The sequence below is a fragment of the Alosa pseudoharengus genome, unplaced genomic scaffold (genome assembly GCF_046254945.1).
Source record: "Alosa pseudoharengus isolate Yale_2024_CS ecotype anadromous, Long Island Sound unplaced genomic scaffold, YU_APseudo_1.1 YU_APseudo_1.1_scf_21, whole genome shotgun sequence".
In the NCBI taxonomy this organism is placed as follows: Eukaryota; Metazoa; Chordata; class Actinopteri; order Clupeiformes; family Clupeidae; genus Alosa; species Alosa pseudoharengus.
Genome location: NW_027468674.1, coordinates 33,210,067 through 33,222,598, shown reverse-complemented (window position 1 = coordinate 33,222,598; position 12,532 = coordinate 33,210,067). Strand labels below are relative to the sequence as shown.

General features: G+C 44.9%; 1 protein-coding gene across 3 annotated transcripts in view; it reads right to left on the bottom strand.

Moving 5' to 3' along the window:
- Nucleotides 1-3,664: 3,664 nt before the first annotated feature.
- Nucleotides 3,665-12,532, bottom strand: part of ctbp2l (C-terminal binding protein 2, like) — an 81,878-nt gene continuing 73,010 nt past the window's right edge. For all 3 annotated transcript variants that reach the window (XM_076298682.1, XM_076298684.1, XM_076298683.1), the window contains 4 exons: nt 10,607-10,737; nt 9,554-9,681; nt 7,523-7,640; nt 3,665-6,118 (listed from right to left, as the gene is read on the bottom strand). In XM_076298682.1, coding sequence (XP_076154797.1) covers nt 5,938-6,118; nt 7,523-7,640; nt 9,554-9,681; nt 10,607-10,737 — 558 coding nt within the window. In that variant the 3' untranslated portion in view covers nt 3,665-5,937. The remainder of the gene's footprint in view (nt 6,119-7,522; nt 7,641-9,553; nt 9,682-10,606; nt 10,738-12,532) is intronic.

Sequence of the window (12,532 nt, the reverse complement as noted above, 5' to 3'; positions counted from 1 at the left end):
CGTGGATGACGGCCAATCACAGCGCTCTATTTCGTTAGAGAGTCTTAAGGCGGGCTTAACAGGATAACGACATCCTGCGACGGTGAACAACAAGGAAGGTGGCTATGGCAAACGAAGAGCGGTTGTTTGAATCGGCGTTAGCGTCAACTTTGGAGGAGTTGGACTTGTGCTTTTCTTTTGAAAAGTAGATCAACACAATGCACTTAAGTCATTCCTTTCGAAGAAGGATGTATTTGCCGTTTTGCCGACCGGATACGGATATGGTCGTAGCGCTGGCCTATTGCATGCCTAGGCAGTTTGAAAGACAATTCTCTGCCCGCCCCTTGGATTAAGCGAGGTGAATGATTCGATGCTAGACTATACATGTCAATGATATAGGATGGCCCGCCAGGCTAGTTCGGAGTCACATTTCGGACCAGAACTCCTGAACGGTTTTGTTCAGAGCTGACAATGCAACTGTTTGACAGAGGACAGATGTAGGATGTGATGAAATATTAGCTTTCAGTATGCCATGATGTCTTTGTAATTAAATTTAATCAATTAAATTCAATTACACATTTAATTAAAAAGTGTTTAGTTCTTCCTAACGAAAACGCTGTTGCTAAAAGGTAGACATTTAGATTTCGCTATCATAGGTGTTCAAGTTCGTTTACCATCAAATTGGCTGCGTAAAGGTGAAAATCTTGCATAGTGTGCCTTTAACTAGTAGGCCTACTTTGTTTTTTTTTTAAATGGGTAGAATGTCCCCCTCTTGTGGATGAACAATGGACTACAGACGTTAAAATGAAGGGAAAGGTTGCTCAAAACTCAGCACTCCTGAGGATAGAAATAGGAGAGGTGTGTATGTATATGTCTGGATCTGAACAGATATATACAAATACTGTATACATACATACATATACACATACCTAAAGAATGGTGCATATTAATGAAGCAAATGGCCACTGTACACTGATTTGGAGTAGAACATATAATACTCAGAATAAAATGGTGCCATGCCATTATTACAGAAGCCTACATGTAGAATGTAAAATTAAAAACCTAAGACCTCATCATCTGAAACATAATCTTCTCGAATTTTGAAAGGATGGGATTATTGTTGGTAGATAGGCCTACACACACTTCCAGGAGATAACAATAGTAACCCAGACTGCTGAGGTGTAGGTGTATATGTATCAATTTGGCCTCATCAGAATTAGTCCACGAGCCAGCGGAGAAGTCCAAAACTTTTTTACTTTGTTTGTATATGCAATGGACTTTCCAAACTCACAAATTGCACAGATTCCTACAGCCTCCTTAAGTACATTTCCAATTGAAATGAAAGGGGTTTTATGGATTTAGGTGAACAAAGTGTACACCTAATACATTTTGGTCTGTACCATGAAGAGAAAACTGATTCAACCATATAAGCCATACATTTTCTGAAAGCTTTTACCCTCAGAATGTGATCTAAAATGACATGAGACATGTTCCACCCTTATTAGTATGCTGCCCATGGATAATACATTGGGTATAGGTAAATCGGGTGTATGGCTAATATACTGTATTTTGGCCTGTTCCATTTAGGGAAAACTGATTCAACCATTTAAACCATATATTTTCTGAAAGCTTATTCCCTCAAGATGGGATTTAACATGTCTTGTGACAAGTTTCATCCTCTTTACTTTGTTGCACATGGATAATACATTAGGTGTAGGTCAAATCGAGTGTGATTTCTCTTTTGGCGTCCCATAGGGAAAATTGATTTAACCAATTACACAATATTTCTAAAAGCATTGACCCTCAAGATGTGATGAAAGATGAGTTGAGACATCTCCCATCTTTCTCTAGGTCCACCAAACTTCAACAACAATGTCAAAAAAATCCCAGTTATGCATAAAAAGACAATCTAAAAAGACTGCTGTAGCTGAATGAGGATTGGAGAAGAGAGATGCAACATTCATAATATCAGACTCAGTGAGCTGAGGCTGTTCCTTTTAAGAGATGAACTATAAAAGATGCAAGCATACATGGTAAAATGAAATATCACAGGGTGCTGCCACAAAAAATCTAACATGTTTTAGATTTGTTTTTTCATTTTGCATAACTGGAATTATTTTGACCAACACGTGTTGACTATCACATCCATTCTGAACAGTTGAAGGCATAGAAATGTTCTATTTGCTGTTCCAGGCTTTCAAAAATAATTAAAACAATTTTTGTGACTACAAGGCAAGTTTTTTTTTTCATTTAACTTTTTAGGCGTTTTTGTGTCATACATAACCTGTATATTGAGTGCTCTACAAAGCTTCAGCTGTGAGTCCTAGATGTCCATCATGCATTTGTGTGTTATAGACACATATAGCCATCAGAAAATAACAATGAAGTTGGGTGCCCTCGGTTGGCACCGATTGGCCCAAAATGAGCCTCTGGCTTATGGACTAAATGTTTTAATACTAGACATCCTGACCCCCCAGCATAGAGTTAGATATTTGGTTGTAAAGTGATAGTTAAGGGATGTTTATTCATAGGTCTTAACCGTTGTTTAGTATGCACACATACTAGTGGTCTTTTGAATTTGCGGTCCAGAAACTAGGTCCCTGTAAACCAATTTCCTTCCAAACAATGTGACATTGTCTCATGTGCTAATGATTCTGGTGCTGTGGATGAATCACTGAAAATATTAAAACTCTCCCACATACAATTTATATCTATATGGGAAAAAAGCCACTGTATTGCATACAGTACATTTATGGTTTCTATAACCCCAAACACTCTAACATACTCCGACAGAAGTACGAGCATGCTTTACCGTCAAATGTCAGAATGTTTCTTTTCATCCCAAAAGTCAATTACACCAAATGTTCCATCTTAATTTTGTTTCCTCGCTCCCTTGTAGTAACTGTGATTAATGTGGACTTTGATTCCCCTAAATTAGAAACAGCACCATGAAAGCGGCTTTGATGAGCAGCCTTGATGACTAACCGTTTCTCCAGGGCTGGCTGCAGGGCTGCGAGGCAAGAGAGGCCTTTTAAATCAGCTCCAGAGAGACTCACCTGCAGGCTCCACACATCACACCAGATGGAGAATCTGCAAGCTCTCAGATTTTGCAGAAGGGTACAATCCACAAGCATCTGAATCCATGCTCAAAGATGCTGCAAGAACAACCCATCTTAAATACGAGCGGAGGTAAGGAGTGTGGGAGTAGTCGGGTAAGAGAACTGATTTCATCAGATTCACATAAACCTTTTTTAATATTTATACTAACTATACTCCGACACATACGAGTGACTGGTGATGTTAATGGCGCCCTCTTCTGGGTGAGAATACACACTGCAGCTGTAACTGCAGAAGTAGAGCAGAGGTCATGGCTGCCAGGAAACCAAAATGGATTCCTCACCAGTGTAAGCCTGAGTACAATTGATCACACTACAATACAGTTAACACTGACTGCACTACAGTACATGTTTAAAATCACACTACATTACAATCTAGGCAGAAACCAACAGTAAAAAGGCAGATCAATTCAGCAAATCCTGTTGTGTCAGAAAGACCATGATCATCCACTTGTTAACTTGGAGCATTTTGCAGAGGGTACTGAAATCCAAGCTCCTCAGTCCTCTGCTTACGTTAAAGGTGTGTTGTGATGCACTTAACCCAAACACAGACACTCAGACTCCAAAAGTAGGATGTCAGAATTGTATCTTTTATTTGAACTGCACTGTATGCTAAATGTTCACCTTGTACAAGAAACAAATACAAATACTCACACTAAAAACAAAACATACTGCTGACGGCCTCTGCTTCTGCTAGTGTTGGGCACTAAGTAGGAGTTTTGCTATTGCTCTTACAGAGTACAGGACGCCCCAAAAACCTGGCCTTCAAGAGAACAACAAAAAAATAAAAGGGAGAGGGGAAGGAAGAAATGAAACAGGTAGAGGAAGGGACAGAGAGAGAGAGAGAGAGAGAGAGCATGAGAGAGAGAGAGAGAGAGAAAGGTAGGGAAGATCACATAGGACTATGATTACAGGAACATTTAACTAGGCAATACAAATCTAACAGGACTGCAAAACTTTTTTTCTTTTTTCTTTTAAAACACCAAAAACATGGGATGCATCTGATATATAAAAATACCACAATGGGAGGAAAATGGAGAGAAAATATGCAGACTACCCAGAATTCTTTTTTCTTTCTTTCTCGGACCAAAAATTGGAGGGGGACAAAAGAACATCTGCAAAAAGTGTTTTCCTGAGTCATTACGGAATGGAGATCTCCTTAACCCTTTCCTGTTCAACTGTGATGTCCGTCAGAAGGCTCAACCGATCACACAAGAGAAAGCAAACACGCAAAAAAGAGCATCGCTGCCCGTCTGGACCAGCCAATGAGAAGAGAGTCCCACATCGTCCATCCTTCTGTCCTTTCAGTGAGGAAATGTCCTTTCAGCAAAAAAACTGGACTGAACATCCAACTTTGCAAGCAGTAAGAAAAAAAGTCACATGGAGTCTCTTGCACACATCAAGTGAAGTCACAGGCAGGTTACAGAATGGCTACACAAAATGTGTCCTTCTGGGGACGGCAGCATGAGACCACAGAGAGAAAGAAAAAAAGAACAAAACAAAAAAAAGATGTCAATGGTGTTCAGAAAAAAACACAGAACATCTCTCAGCTACAGACAGTCTTTTTTGAAGCCAACTCTAAATGAAGGTGTCTGTATGGGTCAATACATTTTCGGATGACGTGGTTGTGGCCCTAGGCCTATGTCAAGAGTCTGCAATCCATCAAGACCATGCAGTCTCAACACACTAGATCTTCTGAAAGTAGCCAAGGTCTGAGCTGTTCTTTTCTTCCCCGATTCATACTTGGCTCCATAAACTTCACACATTTTTTTGATCCATGTTATCCAACACTGAAAAAAGAGACCAGTTTGAAGACCCACTCTCTAACTGGTGGCCACACTTTACTGTAGGCCCAAAGTGTTTTGGAGTTCAATGAGATATGCTATTGTAGAGTGAGCATATTCAAGGTTGCTGTTGACAAAGCCCAACTACCAGACAGCTTACAACTTTGATCTCGTCTTGATGTTTAAAATATTTGGTCTACTGATGGCTCTATTAAAGGTGAGAGCAACAAAGGAACTTCTTCAGGCTCACTATGCGTATGTGAGGACCTCTGTGTATGAGCAGACATAAACTAAGTTCTTAGGGGGGAGGAGGGGCAAAAAAAGGATGACTGAGGTCAGGAAAGGGTTAAGCTCACTCTGTAGATCACCACTGCAAGAGGGCAATCAAACTACTTCTCTCCTTTAACTGATGTCTGATAAATATAGATTTATATATTTCATAACCTTTTTTTCATTTCTTTCTTTCATACCGAAGACCAAAAGAGAAAAAATATCATCTACAGGGCCTAAATTCAGATGGAGCAACACATCAGATAAGGGAGTGGCCAGGAAAAGGATGGGAGCGGTGGCAGAGAAGGTGGAGTGGTTTGGGGTTTGGGTGGGGGGGAGGGAGGGAGGAGAGGGGGGCAGAGTCCAGTAGCACGCAATGCTGTGGTGTCTCAGAGCTCTCCCATTGGTGCGTTGGGAAGCAGGCCATCCAATCAGATGTGGGTTGTCAGGGTGGGGGGTGAGGTTTTCTTCCCACTAACGCACCTTCATAGTGTTAGCACACTGGATGTCCAAAAGAGAAAAAGAAACATTTTTTTCCAAAGAGAAAAAGAAACAAAACACAACTCAAAAACAACAACAAAAAAGAGTTTACTGAACCAGAAGAGAGACAGAGAGAGAGATTTAAAAATTAAAAACGGAGGAGTAGAAATCCATGGAACGAATGTCAACCCCCAGTGCTGTGTGGCAGCGGGTGAGTTCACTGTCTCTTGGTCCCGGTTGGTTGCTCGGTTGTTCACTTGGTTGGTTGCTATGGTGTTGCTATAGCGATGGCTCCTCCTGGTGCGGTGCTATTGCTCAGTCAGGTGTTCTCTGGTCTCGCCGTGTTTGGACGGCTGGTTAGGGGAGGGGGCCTGGGAAGGGTGGGTGCCCGATGGGAGGCTGTGGGCGACAGGCACCCCACCTGGCACCAGACCCTCCATCGCCCCTGGGATGCCACCTGGAGCTACGCCCACCAGCCCTGGCGGGTACCTGGGCAAAGAGCACGCAGAGAAAAAAAACACAGTCAGGACTGTCTGGTATGGAAAGGACAGACATACACATCCATTCCAGACACACACAAACACACTCCGACACAAGCACACACACAGATCCACAGCGGCCCACCTTCAACCTGAATCACTCTGGAACATTGCCTATGGCAATACCACATCTGCCTGCATGTTTCTCTGTCTCGTCTCTCTCCCTTTCAAAAAAACACACGTACACTTTCACCTTCCCCTGCAAGAACACTGTCTGTTTTAGAAAGATACAAAATCCTCCCTACTCCACAAAGCCAGCCAGCCAGCCAGCCACACACACAGAAGCTAGTATTTCTAGAGTACTACCAACATTAAAAATGAATGAATGACTCATCATGATCTTAAAAGCATAAAATAAAGTGTCATTTCTGGATAAGGGGTGACCGACAAATCAACAAGTGAATAAGCTTGGGTGGCATATGCACACCAACACACAATGTGACACGCACAGGCATTCCCCAAATTGCAACCTCCCAAAAGAGGACCACAGACAGATGATTGGCCACCTAAGGTCCTCTTTAGGGCAGTGCAAACACAGTCAATTCTGCAGCGCGTTCTACGTGACAGACAGTCACAAGTGTGATGCCCCCTGAGGAAGCCTGGCTTGGACCGTTACAGAGCAGGGTTTTATCCGACTCCCCTATCTGAGTGGGGCTGGTGGTAGAGTAAGGTGGGGGTTACAGCGCTGCAGTAGAGGCACATGTTGGAGGGCAGCCAGCAGAGGGCAGTGTATTTACCTGAATGAGACTTAGGCATTTAATTTGTCTTGGGGTACACCAGTAGTAATGGCCTGTAGAGTTTGGTTGGTCACTTGGCTGCGTAAAAGAAGCACATGGAGGCGCAAACACTGAAATCAAAGTGAAGTCTGGGGTGGGAGGGGGAGGGCAGGCACGAGGAGAGGAACTAGCCTGTAGCCTAGTGGAAAGGTTAGCGCTAGCAGTGCAAACACACTGACCTAGAAGAGGAGAAGCAAGCTAGCAAAGCAAACAGGATAAGGGGACAGGACAACTTAGCATTATGCAGTACCAAGGTGATAAGAAAGCCTGCCATGCCAAGATAGGAGACTAGCATATTTTAAGAGGTGCACGCTAAGCCTAAATGATGACCTTGTGACACTAGCAAAACAGGCTGGCTACAAGCTAGCATTTACAAGGAGGTAGAAGTGAATTGTTACAAGTTGTTACAAGCGAGTAAGTCGATTTCTGAATATATGCAAAAGCATTGTTTGGTTATGATGGATTATGGGTGAAGCTGTCAAGTGGTAAATGAGTAAAATGCTAAAGCTAAATGGAAAAAAAGAAAAACAGAGGACAGATGGTACACAAGACTATGCGGGCTGTACTTCATATTCTACCTGTAGGTGGCACCGTTGAGCTCAGGGTGGACGCCCTGCTGGTCCATCACTGCCCAGGGTGCTGTGGTGACAAAGAACTCCTTGTTGACGCAGTTTCTTAGGCTGTCTGGGATGCGGCCTGTTGCAACACAACAGTGGAAGAGTGGGGTTAGTTTCAAATGTTAGCTCAGACAGAGAAATGTACTGCAATAACAACATATAATATGCCTATAGTCTAGAAATGGCAAAGGTAGCTCCCCATGTCAACATTTTTCAGAAGTCAGAATCCAAATGCTTCAGCATTTCAATACACTTTTTCTACTCCTGTTTCAAACATCTCTGTAGTTAAGATGCATGAAATTCCACTAGGGATAATTCTGTGTGTCGAAGCCTACCTAGAAAAGAGCCTGACACCCTGCAGGTGTAAATGGATCTTCCGCTAAAGTGTTTCATGCCTTTTCTAACGCCTTCAAATTGATATCAGATGCTTTCCCTTCCTAAATTGGATGAAGGAATGTGCAATTGTTTTCACAGTCATGGAAGTCTGAAAAACAGTGGCCCATTTACAACTGCCAATTACCTTCCAATTAATGATACATCTCTCTCACACGTAGGGCTGTACGTATAGAATTCAATTCCCATGAGGCTTGTGTTGCTAAGGTGATGCGCTAGGAAGGTGGGATTGTGAGTTCTGTTAACAAGCTGACAAGTAACATGATTGTTCTGCTTTAAAAAGACGGGTGGTGAGTCAGTGAACAAAAAGCAGCTGGTGATGAGAATTTGTTCATGCCTATTATTCCGTTGATTTGCAGTTTCATTGGTGTGGACATAGCATAAGATACTCTCATCAGAATTGTCTGCTTAAGACCAGATACAACAGCACATTATGGGATTTTATTGATTGTGATTTGGAATAAGTAATTCATATATTTTACCCAGCATGTATAAAACATAAATGTGTGTAGATATGAGGAACACATAACTGATGTACAAATGTTCTCACTGGTCTGACGGACACTCTTGAGTGTTCCGCCAGGCGCTTCCAATCAAAAGATCAGAAGACTAAATACAAACAGGTAGCACTTAATCCATCTCTGCTCTAACATGAGTCCCGCTTCGCTCTTCTGTTTAGGGACTGTAGTGTAGTTTATGCCCGTCAGTCTGAACCGTGAGATGTGCAGAGTTTGAGCACTCATGATGCCACATGAAAACGCCAATCAAGCAACGTTTGGGCAAAAGGGCAGAGTTGTGCATCACGCTTTGCCATTTTAATTATTAGAAACGAATGAAGTGGTAATCAATACATTTTTACTGCAGGCTACAGGCATGGAGATGTGAAAATAAATCATACACGCACACATAGGTTCTTACTGGAATGAGATTGAGAATATTTAGCAGGTTTTACACATTCATTTAAAGTGATTATCAAAGTGTGCCATATTTCTTGCTTTTTCTTGTGCACAGTATTTGCCATGAGTCATGATGACTTATTTTTATGATGTAGTTGGCACGTTTGCCATCTGAATTCACATCACTGCCTTCATGTACGTAACCAATGAGCCAGAGGGCCCCATCGGTCTCCGGCCAATCAGGCTGATTTTGGAGACTCAGAGGGGAGGGTCTGGTCGGAGCACACGAGCCGTGGGAGCGGCGGCCTTTAGCACGCGGGCGCTCCTCTAAACAGCGGCCCTCCCCTCAGGCCTGCATCTACCCGCCAGCCAGCCGGCCTAATGATGACATCTCCTAAACACCACACAACTAATGAAGGCTGCACACCAGCCACTGGAGTGGAAATGTGACATCTGGGGAGAGACAAGAGAGAGGCATGATGGGAAGGGGGTGGTGGTGGGGGGGGGGGGCAGGGAGGGAAGCCCAGCTGTTGAGCTTCTGCGGGTAGAGAATGCCTTCAAGCTTTTTATGTGGAAGAAGCAGGAAAAGACAGACAGGAAAAACAGACTGAAAGAAAGAGTCTGATAGAGGAGGAGAAAGAAAGGGAGAGAAAGCAAGAGGGGGAAAGTGGTAGACAAGTAGAAGACAGAGAGTGATAGCTACCGGTGATGGCTCGCCGGATCTCGGTGGCCGCTGCCTCTCTCATCTCCAGAGAGGCCTGCTCGCTGTACCAGGCGGTGTGGGGGGTGCAGATCAGATTAGGGGCGTCCTTCAGGGGGCCCTGGGCAAAGCTGAGAGGGCGGGAGACCGACAGAGAGGAAAGTGGGGAAGAGCAGGACAAAATGTCAGCTTCAGTCTGGCACGGCAGCCAAGCAGCCTCTCTCCTCCACGTCTCTCCTTCCAGCCGTGACGGCAGATGCCTCCTCTCCCGAGCTGGACTCTGCGCTGCCGAGCTCCGCTCCTGCTGGGCTGGGAGGGTGGACTCAGTCACCTGAGCTGATGGAGGACGTGAAGCATGAGGCCACATGGCGGAGTTTAAGAACAGCCAATCGGAGAGCGCGGCGGCCGTTTGAGAGAGGAGGGTGGGTGAGCAGCGTTTCAGTGGGTGTTAGCCACTAAGCCGCCAAACACAAACACACACCACCCTCTCTTTAGAGTCCTCCCCGAGGTCCCTCCCCACGCAGGCATGCTGCCTTGGCTCGGCCCCGACTGACAGGCAGATTATTGTCCTGACTCGCTGAGTGCCTCTATGTCCTGACTGACAGAATCTTTCCTTATTTCACCCGATTGCACAGTTGGGGAATTTCCCAGAGCATGTACTGTATTGACAGCAGCCAAACTTTAAGTTGCATGGAACCAAACTGACACCAATGACTTCACCCTGAAGACGTCGCTAGATGGACAAGACATTGTTGTCTTTATGGCCCTCTTATAATGTTTTCATGGATCTACTACAATTTGACAGCAAATGTCATAACATGATAACAGCTCAGTGCAAGGTCAGCCATGCTGCTGGCAAACCTACACAGAAACTAGGCCAAGGTAGGGGATGCATAAAGGTCAGCTGTCTCCTCCCCAGCTTTTTATTGAAATTCATGTAACTGGAATGAAGTATCTAAATCCTGACCCAAAGGCGGTGATGACCCAAACACCTCGGTCTTGCCAAATGCACAGGTGTGAGCCGAGGAGCAGCAGGAGCGTGAGTGGGCTGCTCACCTGAAGGGCTCGGTCTCGTGCACATCCAGGGCAGCTCCGCGTATCCGGCCCTCCTTCAGGGCCTGGGCGAGGGCCTTCTCATCCACCAGACCCCCTCGGGCCGTGTTCACCAGGAACGCCCCCTGACGCATCTGCAACACACAAACAAACACACAAACACACACACACACGAGGGTCAAGCACAGCACATACAAGCCCACTCCCCAAACACAAGCATGCTCCATTGAGTTAATAGTCACACCAGCACAAGTTTCAACGATCACTTCAATCTCCCTGTTTGGGATTTTTACCCATTATGGGGCCTTGATACACATTCCTCAAGGCCCCAAAGCCCCAGTAGATTTGGGTCAAATGTATTGGTGGTGTTGATCCCTGCGTGCCTATAGGCTGTGGTCACGAGGGCAGATCATGTGACTAAGCGCAGCTACTCGGGCTGACAACACTTGAGCATCTGTGACGCGTCTGACCACACAACTCTGGAATGTTCTACTTGTGTATGCTATGGTCCTGATTAGGGAGAAATGGAAGATTGTTTTTTTCCAAGGAAACTTCCAGCACTAATAGAGTGGATAACCGTCACAAGACATAAATTATGTCTGCATGCATACAAAAAAATCAAGGCCTTTCTGAGCCAGCCTACTTCTTTTGAGGCTAATTTTTAATGCCAATAAAACCCTTTTCACCGAAAGTGGCCTTGATATCTACGACCTTGAATAAATGCAATGATGAAACAAATAAATAATACGCCTGAGTGCGACTGTATACTGTAGTTCTCTGAGCGTTTAGAGGAAGAGATCAAAAAGACCATCAGAGAAATATGCTCCCCATCTCCCAGTGCCCCGCACAAACACACGCACTGGCCTATTTTGAAACCCGAAGCCCAAAATTACACAAATTCCAACTCGCACTACATGAACTGATTACCTTGTGAGTCTATCTTTGTGGGTCCAGGCTTGTGTGTGTGTGTGTGTGTGTGATTTGATAACAGTGGCACCCAGTATGTTTATATGCATGCTGATAAACTGCAACAGCACAGCGGCACTGTTTGCCAGAAAAACAACAGCAAAGGAAAATCTAATGAAAAGCGCTTGGAAGAAAGTAATCCCTTAATCTTGACAAAAAGCTAGAAATCCAGGCCATGAAAAGCCCCGGTGCTGCCAAGCTGCCTTTTATTAGGTCTGTTTCCTTTTTTACTGGGGGGAGCGGGAAATAAAAAGAGACCGAAAAAAGGAACGAAGGAGAGAAAAAGCTCTGCTCAGAAACCGAGGGTTGCCTCACATGTTTGGGAGAGAGGAGGTGGGGGGGGATTTACACCCTTTCATTTTGGGGGGGGAAGCTGAGGCAAGCATCCGCTGGAGGTGAACAAACAGCCGGTTAACTAGGTTAAACTAGTGGCACACTCTCCTGACAGAACAGCAGCTCAGAGAGCAGCAGGCTGCAGCACTCAAGACCACAGAGGAGAGAGGAGAGAGGAGAGAGGAGAGGAGAGAGGAGGAGAGAAGAGAGGAAAGGAGGAGAGAGAGGAAAGGAGAGGGGGAAGCAGAGGAGAGGAGAGGGAAGCAGAGGAGAGGAGAGGGAAGCAGAGGAGAGGAGAGCTGGGCAGAGTGAGTCACAGAGATGAAGGGGAAAAAAGAGAAATGGATGGGGGGTGGCGGGTACGAGTGGAGGGGAGGGGTCATTCTTCTGATTTTCCTCCAGGGGGCAGAGTGGATCAGGGAGCCAGAAAGCACAAACATACACACACACACACACACACTCTCTCTCTCTCTCTCAGCTGAGCTCCCAGCAGCTCCCCTACTGCTGAGCCGAGTCGATATATTTGCCGTAGCCGTGGGCTGGCGCTAATTGCGTTTGACAGAGCAAAGGAATGAATTTGTTTCCAGCCTTGGTGAGCTTAAGATACAAAAGGAGCATCTATGTCTGTCT